General features: G+C 39.6%; 1 protein-coding gene across 3 annotated transcripts in view; it reads right to left on the bottom strand.

Annotated features, from left to right (window-relative positions):
- Nucleotides 1-313: 313 nt before the first annotated feature.
- Nucleotides 314-14,690, bottom strand: part of MAPK12 (mitogen-activated protein kinase 12) — a 45,741-nt gene continuing 31,364 nt past the window's right edge. Inside the window, exons 6-12 of one of the 3 annotated variants that reach the window (XR_004841912.1) lie at nucleotides 9,667-9,781; nucleotides 8,945-9,016; nucleotides 6,710-6,789; nucleotides 5,864-5,942; nucleotides 4,080-4,253; nucleotides 2,561-3,061; nucleotides 314-1,338 (exon numbers count right to left, since the gene is read on the bottom strand). Coding sequence is in view for 1 of the 3 variants with exons in the window: in XM_035893693.1 (XP_035749586.1) it covers nucleotides 2,991-3,061; nucleotides 4,080-4,253; nucleotides 5,864-5,942; nucleotides 6,710-6,789; nucleotides 8,945-9,016; nucleotides 9,667-9,781 (591 nt within the window). In the remaining 2 variants the exon portion in view is untranslated. Of the gene's footprint in view, nucleotides 3,062-4,079; nucleotides 4,254-5,863; nucleotides 5,943-6,709; nucleotides 6,790-8,944; nucleotides 9,017-9,666; nucleotides 9,782-14,690 lie in introns of all 3 variants that reach the window. The other 2 variants (XR_004841913.1, XM_035893693.1) reach the window with 2 other exon arrangements.

Genomic DNA, 14,690 nt, shown 5'->3' with positions numbered 1-14,690 from the left:
GTCCTTCAGAACAAAGCAGAGATGTCTGGTAAAATACCAAGATGCTATAAGAAATAATTAGGTGGCAGTAGGACAATCAGGTCAGCTCCGTGGCTGACTTAAAGTTAGGAAAATGGGAGACAGGTTAGGATCTATGGTCTGACTGACTTCCAAAATAAACTGCACCAGCAGCTCATATTACATGAAATGTATCTACAATATTAGGTTTCATACAGTTCCCTTATACCAAAAATACTATTTTCAGTAGTGATTATACATTTGGGAATACACATGAGGAAAATAAGACCATTACTGTGCAAAAAACAACCCCCCGACCTTTATTTTTCACAATACATTTCAAGTACATGCAAAACGTATTTACATTTCTCTTTAAGGCAAACAGAAACTGGGTTCTTATTCCTGAGTTGCTTAGCACCAGTAGAAATAGCAAATAAAAACTTAGGAAATGTTGTCTCTCCCTTTGAAGCAGCAGCTGCCTCCCATGCAAAGTATTTCTGCTTTCACCTTGTATTTCTTTTAATGAGCTATTTATACTAATAATCTCTATTGCTGTTTGGAGCCATTTCTGCAGATTTCAACCTCTTAGCAGAAACAACTTGCCAAGATGTGACAAACTTCCCGTGATTGTTATTTTACCTTACGGACTGTTTGCTATTTTACCTTAAGGACTGTTTGCTGACTAGACAGCACAGCAGTACTTCTGTCTTTGCTGGCACGTGCATCAAGGTCTTCAGTTATTTTAAGAGTTCTGTATTCCCCCAATATCCAGAAAAAACGATCATTATCTTCTTATGTCTTTCTCATGCAGGCAAGCTGCTTCTCCAAATACTGTGTCAAGATTAGGAGAGGGAAACATGCACCTCAGCCAGTGGAGGTTTTTAGGGCTTGACTTCCCTAAAGCTGAAGTGGGGAGAAGTGAAAATGCCCATTGAAGTGTTGGCATTTACAAAGAAAATGCAAACTGTTTTTTCAGTGAAAAAACATGCTCCCTCAAGTCTAACATTTGAGACATTTACATTATCACAAGACTTTAGACATTTGCCAGAATTTAGGATGCTGAAATTCCATTTAAAATACAGAGGGAGCATTTTCAAAGAAGCTTATGACATTCTTCCATTGCCCGTGACTGTGTCTATCAAACCCACCAATTCCAATAGGCACTCTTCTCCAATGAATTTTAAGAGGACCACAGGGCATGATCCTAAAAGAGAAAACATCAGTTCTCTGATGTTCAGTAAAAAACACGGTTCCAGTTCCTATTTAACGTAACAGTGTAGTCCAAAAGTCAATAGTGCACAATGGGGTATGACTCTTAAGAAGCGTGCCTTCCTCAGTGACCTGTAGTGTGGAAAAACGTTTTGTTTCAAATTACATTCTCTTCTTTTTTTTTGCATGCATTCCTGAAACTATAGTTCTTAATGACTTGTCACATACATCAATAATTCAAGGTTTCTTTTACCATTTAGTCTCTCTAGGTGCCCATCTCAGCTAATCAATGCTTATCACAATTTCTAAACAGATGCTAATATTTACAGGTGTTAAACATTCATTGAAAGAAACAACACAACTGTGCCTTGACTAAACTTCTGGCTTAAAATGGTTATTAAAGCAAAAAACCCCAAGTAATTTCTTACTTCTTTTTCAGTTATTAGCGGGTAAGATCAAATGTCTTTCTTCACAACTGTTTTCACTTCGTAGCAACACACAACAGCATATTGCATTGGGAATAATCCACATTCAAATAGTCAACTGTAAAGAGATTACCTTTAACAAGGACAAGCAATCTCACAGAGAAATTCTTCGCCAAAGGACAATACAATAAATGAATCCAGTCAATAAGAGGAACTCATGAAGTGTCCGATATCCCATCAGGAAGCTGGCTCCCTCTGGTAAGGCACCTCCCAACAGAAGGTCTGAAGGTTTCCCCCCCTCCCCAAGTAAGATGAGTTCAAAGGGCTAAAAAAAGGAATGGTTGTTATTCTGCACCAGGCAACACCTCTATACACTGTGAACAAAATAGCTTGCCGCAGGTATTCCCAATGAACAGCTGCAGCATAGCATTTTTATCCTCATTTTGTTTTCTATAACGTGACCCATGTGCAGCTCTATTTCTAAAAGCAGCACTGCTGATTCTATAACCAGTACGTCCTCTGAGAGGTACCTTTTTAGTGATCATTTAAATACTAAGATGCTAGAGAGATTACAAAATTTTAGAAAGTCTTAAGAATTTCTCCCTGGAAATCCTCGATCCCTAGTCTATTACACAAAAAGCCTGCACTGTATTCAGAGGAAAATATTGTACCCCTGGACAGTGACTGTTTGTTCATCCAGTGCATTTGTCAAATCTTGTCCTGATGTGCTGGTTACGTTGAAAAAATCCAGGACATCAACACTTCTCTGCTTCTTGCCTCTAGCCCAGATCTGTCAAAAATGGCTGGAGCTCAGGTTCTCTTCCACCCACATAGGACAAGGGATACAGGCATTAATTTGGGCTGCATCTCTGCTACCCGCCGCGCTAGCTGAAGTAGCAGAAGCAGACCAGCCTCCCCAGGCATCTTACCGAGGTGAAATATTCCAGAGGAAGTCACACGAATACTTCCTTCAGTGGCCTTGGAGAGCAGTCATGGCACTTCTCTGACATGTTCTGTGTCTCAACTTGCTTAGGGTGGTAACTTGTACTCTTCTGATCTCTGAGTTGAAGAATTAGTCCTACCTGCTCTTTTGAGGATGGCACCAGGTTATCACAGTCTGAATCCTTTTGTGCAGAAGGAAGAAGTTGTAGGCAAGAATAAGTTTCTGGACAGTTTTGAAATGCTACTTCCAAAGGCATCAACTTCTACATGCAGAGTAAAAGACATTGCTCTTTCTTACAGTGCAGATGAAGCAGATTACATCCAGTTTATTTATAAAAGTTTTATACACCTGAAATATCACAAACATTTACAACTTTCCTGCTTTCTTCTGAGTTCTGAAAAGACCGCATCATGCAATTACACTGCTGTCTCCTTTGACTCCAATGTCTGCGGTGGCTTGAAGTTCAGTATCTCTTTATATGTAATGCCTGGAAAACAACAGAATAAACATAGTGTTGCTGGTCTAATCAGAAAGACAGCTGCACAGACATGAGCAAGCTGTAGCCCCCAGCATGGTTAGGCTCCGATCTAGGTCAGGAAGAGAGAGACCTCTTCAGGCAAAGAAGAAAGAGTACAAAAAGTAAGGGAATCAAGGACTGCTTTTTCACCATTTCAGATTTGAAGAAGTAGCCCAATACTGAAATGTTACAGGTGCTTTAAAAGGGATGTGAGCATTGACTTTACAGTATAGGGGGCAATACCCTCAGAAAGAGCTACTGAGCACATCAGCTTTAAAAGTCCAGTCCTCACTTAAAAGCCAAAATACAAACCTCTGACGTTAGCTGAAAACTAGACTCAGGCTTAAATCCCTACTGAGACAGATATATTTTCTCTTCCTGAAAGAACCTAACTTAAAATTAAGGCCAGCAACCATTGCAGTCCTATGGAGCCAACAGTTGAGGAATCTGTTTGCCTGTCTCATCCACTGGAAGGAACACGTTACAGAAAAGGTTTCTTTCCTACACTGCTGAAGATGGGAGGACAGACACATGGAGGAGGAAGAGGAGGAGGAAGAGGAGGAGGAAGAGGAGGAGGAAGAGGAGGAGGAAGAGGAGGAGGAAGAGGAGGAGGAAGAGGAGGAGGAAGAGGAGGAGGAAGAGGAGGAGGAAGAGGAGGAGGAAGAGGAGGAGGAAGAGGAGGAGGAAGAGGAGGAGGAAGAGGAGGAGGAAGAGGAGGAGGAAGAGGAGGAGGAAGAGGAGGAGGAAGAGGAGGAGGAAGAGGAGGAGGAAGAGCATCTGTTAGAAGGGCAGAGAAGAAACCTTTGGGGATTGTCGCAGGAGGACTTGATAAGAGGAACGCTGGCTTATCAGCAGTGTTTCTCTATCTTAATGCTGTCTACTTACTCTGTTCCATCAAAAGCAAAGTATTTTGTAAAGGGGAATATTCCTATTTCTGGATGGCCTTTCCATCAGGTAATTTTTAAAAACATCACAAAACTAAACTCACGCTTCCACTCATCTAGCGGAAGATCCATGTTATCAAATGTGTCATCATATTTCTCAGCTTCAGTTTCTTCCTCAGGATCGTGAATTGGTTCAAAGTAAGGATGCATCAAAGCCTCAGCTGCTGTGATGCGCTTCTCTGCATCCAGCACCAGCATCTTCTCCAAAAGGTTTACAGCTATTGAACAGAAAACAAGCAGTGCATTCAAATCATGCCACTGATTCCAGCTTGTACACAGTAATGTTGCCCTGGAGGTATTTCAAATAAATACAGAGAGTTATAAAGGAGAATCATTGGGTGTTCATTATATAGCCAGTGGGACCTATCTGCATGACAAAATAGTGTTGTGAGGAAGCTGCGATGTGTACAAAGCCTGATGCAACACAGAGATGCTCCCTTGCTTCTGTAGGCAGTAACATCCACATCACCTCAGCTAATGAATTCTCTGGTCCAGGACCACTGTGCCTGGGGCTTTCCCAGGTGCCTTTCATCACTGCCGCCACTGGGTTGTGGTTCTGAGGTACATCAGGACCTGACAGCAGCAGAATGAGCAGGTGGGTGTAGAGCTAATGAGAATTGCTCCGCGTGTGACCAAATCCAAGCCCAAGAACTCTCTGAAGTTTGCTAAGACAAGCCATTTGTCTATGCTCAGAATCTCAGCGCTGACTTTATATGCTATGTGTTTTTGACCTCAGCCAAAACAATGAAAATCTTCTATGTTCCTCTCCAGTGGATTTTGGATCAGGCTCACTGTTAGACTGTCAAAATGGCCTAGTGTAAGCAGATATGATGAATGATTTGTTTATTCCCCGTTTTTCTATCCTGAAAGAATGTTCCAGCATTGGGTGGAGCAGCTGAAAGGAAGAAGAGGCAGCAGCGTGGGACAGGATGCTCAACCCCGGCTTGCCACATCATGGATTCTCTCCAGCCTTTTCTCCCAGGCCACGAGCAGTTAGTTGTTCTCTAGATAAGGAGCAGCCAGATGGACACAGAAACGATAGGAAGAAACATCCTAAAAACTAAACGGAAATGTGTAGAGTTTGCTGTAGCTCAGAAGGTCAGTGAGCTAACCATGCAGTCCAGGTACGAGCCACTTGATTAATCACCTTTATTTCTACTGTATCTGAACATACAATTTTAACTCTTAAATTGAGAAGATTCAATTATCCTAACTGATACTCTAATAAAACCAGCTTTGTGACTGTTCAAGTCATTGGGGAATGGGTAAGGTTTAGGCAGAGCCATCTGAGAACTCTGGCTGCCTTGAGTCATGTCACAGTTATGCACACTTGGTATGCTCTTCTGCCTGTTTATATCTATCAAATCCAAGCCAGTGCTTCTCAGGAATGCACAGATGTTTCTCAGGATGTGTTCATTCCATGACTAAAATGTCAGCTTTCTATTTGCTTGCATTTCTACTGTAGATCAGATTGAGCTGCTTTCAGAATTACATTTCATATACAATGCACAGAAAAATTTATCACATATATTTAATTTCCCAGGGCTCTTGAGAAAGCTGCTCCAGTAAAACCATCAAGCAGATGCTGGATTGGAGCCTAAAACACAAAATACTTCTTTTTTGACTCTTCTAAGAAACATCTGATTACTGGCAGGGTCTAAACTTGGCAAAGTTCAGCCACTAAAATCAAAGTTATGAATTATGGAAAGCAAGAGATAGAAAAGCACAAGAACCATCACATAACCTATCTCATGGCTGACACTGCTTCTGCCTTCAATGCAAACACAAGAACAAGACAAATTGTACACATTCACACAAACTGTCTTACCCAAGGGATTTGCATACTTCAAGATGGATGCAAAATCTTTTTTCTGGACTTTTGGGAGGCTTTTGATATAGTTTTTTGCCTTAAAAGAAACATGAATATTAAATTAGACCATTGCCGCCTTTGTAATGTGACAACATTAACTATACGCATAACAGGTGACTCACCAATGCTTTGATAGCACATTGCACAAATGGAGTTTTTTGGGGTCAGAAACCCTGATTATATTCACCTTCTTGTTGAAAGGAACTTTTTTTAAAAATCAAGCCTTAAAACTGTGATTAAGAAATGATAATGTAAAGCTTTAATTAGGAGTCCTAAATACTTAATATATTAATTAGAATAAATATGCATAATTTGAAATCATGTCATAGTGAGTTTACAGGAGTGTCTAGAAATGAACCTTATACAGTAACTCATTAGTACTTACATGGTACAGTTAATCTAATGATTAATGTTAGGCTTTTTATAGTAGAGGCTCAAGGATTGTAGAAGGACATCCACACAAGAATAGGAAAGACAAAGTAGGAGACATCTGCAGAACAACTGGGTTTTCTGAATAGCTTCATGTTTGCAGTACGTTTCTGATAAGGGTAGTAATACATCAGCTCAACTGCTTATATAGTACACACATGAAGCTTTGAAGTATTTTTCAAGTGTCCTGATCATTTTCTCTGTCCCCTTAATCTCCAGTAGCTATTCTGGGTGTGCAAAGCACTTCAAGGCAGAGATGTACCATCAGGAGTCATTTCAGTAGTCAATACATATTATCTCAGACAGTCTAAGAACTGAGCATGGCTTAAGTCAAATTAAGACATGTAAAACCAAATGACAAAGCAGAATACTCACATCTTGACTCTGCAATTTTTGAACAAAATCTTGAGTTGGTGTACCTGTTATTTTCATTATTTCTGTGAGTTGATCCAGATCTGAATACCAGAAATAAGGAACAAAGTCTTTCACCATAAAACTAAATACCTTGCAAAAATTCTGAGTTTCTTCGCTATTGGAGAATAAAGCAAAAATCATAATGCAAGGACTGAACACAAGATTTATGGAAGATGAGATGAAGCTTCTCTATTTTTCTTGCAAATGGCAAAGACATTCAAAGCACCTGAAATAAAATATCCTATAATCTGGGAATACATAACTGAATCATCTGCAAACTCCTCTAATATCATCAGGCCTCCCCTACATTTTTGGTCAAAAATCATCCCAAAAGTATTGGAGTATCTGAACAATCAACACATGTATTGCATGCATTGCCCTCATCTATCCAATACTTAGGTGACATAGAAGCAGGAAAAGTCACAGGGAACATCAGGTGGTACGATAAACGGAACAAAAATCAGAGGAGACTAGTCTGTGTTAGTTCTTCTCCATATTGAGAAACTTCAAGGAAAAAAAAAAAAGAATCCCTCTCCTCCTCATTTCCCACATGTTTAGCTCAATTCCAGGTGCTGACATGTTGGAGACATGGGGTAAGGCATCAGAACACTCCCTAGTCTTCCGTGCCCTAAACCAGCACAGAGTCATCAGCAACAGTATTAGCTGTTTCAGAGAAGAAACGCCATGTTCACAGGAGGCTAATGCTGCAGAGAACAGCTTTACAACTCGTTTGCTACTCTGGTAAGAGCAGCAGATGAGAAGCTAGAAGCTAGATCAGTGCTTGGCACACGAGGCTTCTACCAACCTCTGCAGAGAAAGGCAATGGTGGGTAATGCGGATTAAATACATAAATAAATAAACCCCCACACCAAGTTTGCAGGACAACCTATTAATATTGCTAAACCAAAAATCCCTTAAGTTAGCTGTTTTCTTATTCACCTACCTACAGCTGGACCCGTGGCTGCGTTTCCCTGACAACAGGTAATATGGATTCATATACTCAAAGGCCAGCGAGGACTATTATGCTGGGGTAATTTCTTTCGTAATGCAGGACGTAGAACTGCAGCCAATAGTACTGAAAACTCCAAACCCCAGTATGACTAAAATACTAGCTTTTCTACACTTACATTTACATTGCAACTTGAAAATTATGATTCATTCATCTCCTTATTTATGTACCAGAATGCTCAAGGTTAGCGTTAGCTGAGAAATGCTGTGTTAGTCAATGGCTGTTCTTTGGCAGGCATTTCAGTATTTGCTTGTGAAGAACTAATGCATACTTAAAATCTGTACAGCTGAAATAATCTGATGTATTCCACTTTTCCACAGTCCCAGTAATGTTTTTCATGAATGCAATCTTCCTTTTTTATGTTTTTCCTTACATAAATAATATGCTCCATGCAATGAAGTCCTAAACTTACATGTAAGTACTTAAATACAAATATAACTAAAATCAAACAATTGTGATTCTGCAACCAAGTATTTGCAAGTATAAGCAATTTATTGACTGGAACTCCACAAGGGGAAAAGCAGTACAAAATGATTAGGCTGAGCTGTCAAACATACAAAGCTGGGAAACAAAAAAAAAAAGTAAAAAATTCTTGCTGCCTTCTACTAACACTGTCCTCTATTAACTATTCCAACTACTACTGCCAATGAAGCATCACTTGAGGTTGAATTATGGCTTAATCTTAACTGTTTTCTGAATTCCTCAGCAATGAAATGATAGGACTAGTTGTTTTCTGTAAATCTAAAACATTTTGCTAGGTGTTACTTACATAACATTTTTTAGTAAAAGTCTCAAAAAGCATGAAATAGGCTAGCATGTGCACGTAAGTCCATATACTACAGCAAAGTCTTATGTGCATGTTCTGGAGCCGTGGAATCTATTACTAAAAAAAAAAAAAAAATCAAAATATGCCTTTTCTATTATCACAGAACCTTTTACCTGATGATCTGAGACGCGATTCAAAGATGATCTCTCTTTCTCTGTTGATAAAATTCAGTAAAACAAGTTTTAATTTGCAGATGTGCAACAGTGGTACAGATACCAAATAACCAGCTAATGAGAAAGGTGCAAGCCATTTTACTATTCATTTCAATTTATGCTCATCAGTTTTTGAACAGACCTACTGTATCACATAAGAACCTCTCATCATTTTCTTACATTAGTGTCATAAACTCACTGAAGGATACGATCATTTCCTTTGAACAGAGGCCTCCCCGTTATCATCTCAGCCATTATACAGCCCACAGACCAGATGTCAACTGAGAAAGAGACCAACGGTCACATTAAATTGCTGAATACTTGTCCATTTAAATGTACATAAAATTTAATTTAAAACATATTTTAAAGACATGTAAAATTTACCTTTATAGCCTGTTACAAAATACATGAGTGCCTTGCCAAGCGATGAATGGCATAGATAAAACTACCAGCCTTTCCATTTAGCAAACGGGAGATAATCTGATACTATGCAGAATCAGTTTCTCAGTAACAGGCAGATGCATGAGGGAAGTAAATTTTCAATGCTTTCAAAACCATCCATAGTCATCCTAGCGTTACCTGAATTCCCTCCTTCTGACATTTTCCCATGTCTGAGTTACAATCAGCACACCTTTGCGCAAGGATGACAGTCAATGCAGAACACAAGAATGTAGACCAGACTGTCACATCTGTATACATTTATATAGCTTTTTTCCACTTTCTGTTACTCTCAGAAAACATACAAAAAAGCCCCCAAACTCACAACCACCAAATGATTATCTGCAATTTATCTACAAGGAAGTTTTGCGTAATTATATTGTCATTTCCACCTCCAGTTTCTCATTTACTTCAGAAACAAAGACTTGCATATATGTTGCCATATTCAGTGAATGCTTCAGCTCTGTTAAGACTTTTCTGAAGAGATGCTGACCTGTTTGCGTATAATGCATCCAATTAAGTATAACCTCTGGGGCTCTGTACCACCTTGTAACCACATAACCGGTCATCTCACTGTCTGTATGCCTTGCCAATCCAAAATCCAGAATCTGTAGTGGAAGCACAAAGAACATCCTGATCAGACAGCTAGTTATCTATTTTATACAGACTTTACAAATGCAGAAAATAAAAGAATTGGAGCATTCTGCAGAATGGCTTATTTTTGCATCTTTTTTCTCATTGAAGTGTCTTGTTATCATTTGAAAAATCAGGACAGGAATAGCAAGGAGCTTCACTATTTTTTGTCCCATGTTAGATACTCCTATAGCAACACTAAAAGCTGTAAAACCAATACAAAAAATAATAAATCCTTTAATTATTAATTAAAAAGATACAGGTGCTGTTCAATGCAAAAAATTCCTTGGCCATGGAATGACTATCATAGCTTGTTAGAGCTAAAAGAACAGCACCCATCTTAGATGGTATTCGTTGCTTTTGTATCTCAGGTGGAACAACTATTCAAGAGAGTGTTCCAATAATATTCTGAGGAAAGGAGGAATCATTATCTTTCTTTTATGAGTTTTCATACAAGGGAACGCTTCCTCTAGGTCACACTGAAAATATACAACAAGAGCTACAATTATATTTAGCCCCATTGAGTTTTCCTCAGCCTCCTGTGTCAACTACAGAACAACCCTCTGTAAGAAACACAAGGTCAGTGCAATTTTTTTAAGGGATTATGCACAATTCAGCTTATTTCTAAGACTCTCAGATATTTATCTCTAGATATAGCAACATGTACAGCAGCAAGATTAAAAATGAATGTTACAGCCTTTCGTCAACTACAAAATTGGCTACCGTAAGGGCCCACCTGTATGGACCTTCAAAAGATGGTGCCAAAAGACAGGGCCAACAGCGATGGGAATGACAGTCAGGTCATAGTTTATCAGGAAGTTCGTGCTTCTAACAAGAAGCAGGGGTTTGGGTAAGTAAAGCCTACTCAAGATAAATCATCATCATCCACAGATACTTGAATATGTAGCTTTGCATGAACAGCCAGTAGCTTCCATGTGTATCAGGCTTCGTACATTTTGACAGGGCAGACAGTTTTACTAGGAGCACCTGTGCATTAATATACCAAGAGTGATGTTTTTGTAATGCGCTCCATAATTAAACATTTTAAAATATTTCGGGATAGTTTCATCATTCTCCAGAACTAGCAAAAAAGGAAAATTATATTTTCATTCACAAATGAAGAGTATAAAATGTTATGGCTTATCTTTATTGCCATACTTGATACATCATTGCCACATCTTCCCGGTAACTGCTGATCACCTACCAACTTAAAATGAGGAATAGGATGCCAAGGGAGAGATTTTTATTCTTACCAATAAAATACCATTGATTACGGCCAAACTTACCCCTCAGAACTTCAGGTACTGAAGATTTACTGGAATCAAAATATTTGCAGTAACAGACTACGCTGTTATATAGGGCTTTCAAATTTATTCTACACACACCTTATGTCCTCCCAGAAACACGGGACGGGGAGTGGAAAAAAAAAGGAAGTTTTATGTAATAGATCAAAAGCCACATGTTGTACCACCTATTCTGTCACAGCTTTTTCAACATTTTCCATACTAAGGCTTGTGACACTTGGGAGTTGGAGACAGCTAAAATATAATTTGGGTTTGTATTTTTGTAAAAACAGAAAACAGCAGCAAGATTTTTTGTGCTTCATGTATTAACTTCAGGTTTTATTTTCATTTACATATTCATTAGGCTCAGGAACACGTGTATCCTGTTAGTACTTAATATTAACATAACACTTCAACAACTGTCTTCACATGAAACTATTCTCTCATACTCCAACCTTCAACTTTTCATCTGGAACTTTGTCGTGGTTTAACCCGTCTGGCAACTCAGCACCACGCAGCCGCTCGCTCACTCCCCCCCTCCCTCAGTGGGATGGGGGAGAGAATCGGGAAGGAAATAAAAGGTTAGAGCCGAGGGCTGAGATAAAGACAGTTTAATAAGAGAAAATAATAATAATAGTAATAATGAGAATGATAACAGAATATACAGAATATACAAAACGAATGAGGCACAATGCAATTGCTCACCACCCACCGACCGATGCCCAGCCCGTCCCGAGCCGCGACCACTCCCCGAGCCGTGATCAGTCCCCGAGCCGTGATCACTCTCCCCGCGACCAACCGACCAACTAACCCCCCCGAGCATGATGTTCTATGGTATGGAATAACTCTTTGAACAGGTTGGGTTAGCTGTCCTAGCTGTGCTGTACTCCCAGCTTGTTATGCACCTGGCCAAGCAGGAGAAGCTCAAAAAGTCCTTGAGTAGTCTGAGCACTACTGGGCAACAACTAAAACATCAGTGTGTTATCAACATTCTTCTGGTACTGAATCCAAAACACAGCACTATGCTAGCTACTAGGAAGAAAATTACCTCTATCCCAGCCGAAACCAGGACAAACTTCCAAAGCAATTTTCAGAGAAAGTTTGAAAATCTTTTTTACAATGTGGGAATGATGAATGAGAGAGCAAATTCCCCTTAGCTCCTCAAGGATAAGCTCCCCTTCTACTCAGCAAACTTAATTTTCCTAACTTGCTTCAATAACCGTAACAAAAAACCCTTGTAACTTCAAGACTGCAGAAAGGGCAGTGATTTCTCCTTCACTGTCACTCTTCTGATTCCTATGTAGCAGTTGAGGGCATCAGACGAGGGAGCCAGAAAGCTCATTGTGAAAAAGAAAACTGATTGCTTATTAATTAATTACCAATTCAAGGAACTGTTCCAACTTGCCTACAGCCTGATCGCCACCAGAGCTGAAGCAAGGGAAGCTGCTGAGCACACAGGCGGGGGCAAAAGGGTTGGGCTGCCCCTGGCAGCATGGTCCGGTGCCCGCATAAACTGGCTTTGAAAGCACAGTCTCAGAGCAGGGTCACATCCTGCCCACTGCACCCGAACGCACGCACGTAGGGGAACTCAGTTAAACTCCTTCAGTGTAAGAGAGATCCTAGTTAAATCTGTGCCTTCGTACTTTTTATGCACGCTTCTCAAGGTATTATAGTTTGCTTTCTCTTTATAGACCGGAGTTGCCTTTTGCCAACCAGCATTTCCTAATTGCGGATTTGCACTTTTCTTCTGCATATGATATCAGAGCTTATCGTACAATGAGGGACAGCGTAACTTCACTCTGAGTCAAGAAACAAAACCTAAAGCTTAACACTACGTTTTCTCCTTGTCATTTCACAAAACTGTGTTCAGATCCAGAATTATTTGCCTCAGTTTCTCTAAAAGCTTAAAAATATCCAAGGTAACAGAAAAGTAAGTTGTGTTAAATAAGGAGATAAAGTGGAGATACAATGACCGTATCATGGAAGAGTGTCTTAGACCTGGGCTGCATCTCAAAATGTAATTGCACAGCTGGGGGTGGTAGAAAGAGAAACATGTACAACTGCTTGCCTAAATTATCTTTTTTTCCCCATCACTCTGGGACCCACTCACTTTTTTGCCACCTACAAGCCAGGAGGAGACAACAGCTTTTTGTTTTAGCAAAAAATGAAAATTATATTTTCATTCATAGCAGAATTCTGAAATGATAGGACCCTGAACATTCAGGTCAGTCTCCAAAGAGCAAAAAAATGTATTACAACAGCTACATATAAGCATATAATTTGTATGTTGTATGCTAAAAACCGTTTTTGCAGTATTGCACCAACTTTTATTTTATTTAATTAAAGGAGTGCTTCACAACCTTTGCTCTTCTTCTGTATCTCCCAGTTTGTAGAGTTAGACTTTTTATACTTACTCAAAGCTGAAATTCTCACACAACTGAACTACTCCCATGAAGTCTTATGTCTCTTTTAGGGAGGAAACCTTGGCCATAAGATCTTGCAAAATGTACTTACATATCGGGACACAAAATCCCCCATTCAAATTCAGTGTTGTCCAGTGTTGTAAGGATGTATAGACCAGCCATGATTCAAGCACAGGATAGAAGATGTAGCTTGATTTTGTAATTAACTGAAAAACCTCTAGCCTTTCAGATTGCTAGAGCTAAGAGAAGATAGCTGACAAAAACAATTCTAAAAATTAATAATGATCCATTAAAATGCAAGAAAAGGATTAACTGGTGACTGGAAGTAGTCTGAGGCTATTATCTCTACACTCAAAAGAATAAACTACATACCTAAAATAAGCAGTGTTGAGTACCCCGTAATTCTACTTCATAATAAGTAATTGGCTTTTTGTAACAAAGTCATTCTATACAGCCAAATACATGCATTTTTGCTAGGTCTGGGTGCAATGCATAATTATTTCTGAAGTACAAATATTATCCACTCTAACAGGCTTTGGAAGATTTCCAATACATGTAAGAAACTATCAGACCTGGTCAGATTCAGTATTTCAGTTCAATGACTTAGAAGAAGGCTTGAGGTGACAAACATCGTGCAGGAGGAGATGTTGTCTCTACTGAGAACATTTCCAAGGAAGCGACAACATCTTCAGGACAGTTACTTTCCACAATGGGTGCTACAGCCCCAATTTCCAAGCATGCATGCCAGCTAAGCCCAGTTTCCATACTGGGAAGAGGTGTGGGTGTGCACCATGCTCCTACCCACCTTTCAAGGGAAGCCCCAATGGGTAGGATGAAGGGAGTCATGGTTCGTGCCAATACTTGCCCCACTCCAGAGATGCAGCAACCAGACAATACAAGAAATGCCATAAAGTGCAACTTCCTTGCAGCGTAGCAACAGAAACAGCTAATAGCTGAACAGCAGGAGGCTGACTTAGGAATTGTCTCCCTTTAATGATTTTTTTCCATCACTACTTCAATCAAAAGCAAACATGAAGTGGAACTGATATATTCCCGCTATGAAATACACTGCAGTCTACATGCAAGTGATACTACTGCTAGTTGTAACAGTGCAGAAGGAATCACTTTCAAAGAAATAAGATGTTCTTGTTCACAGTGAGCACTATGTGATTCCTCTC

This window comes from Egretta garzetta, unplaced genomic scaffold (genome assembly GCF_000687185.1).
Source record: "Egretta garzetta isolate BGI_Z169 unplaced genomic scaffold, ASM68718v1 scaffold64, whole genome shotgun sequence".
In the NCBI taxonomy this organism is placed as follows: Eukaryota; Metazoa; Chordata; class Aves; order Pelecaniformes; family Ardeidae; genus Egretta; species Egretta garzetta.
This window is presented reverse-complemented; position numbering and strand designations above follow the sequence as displayed.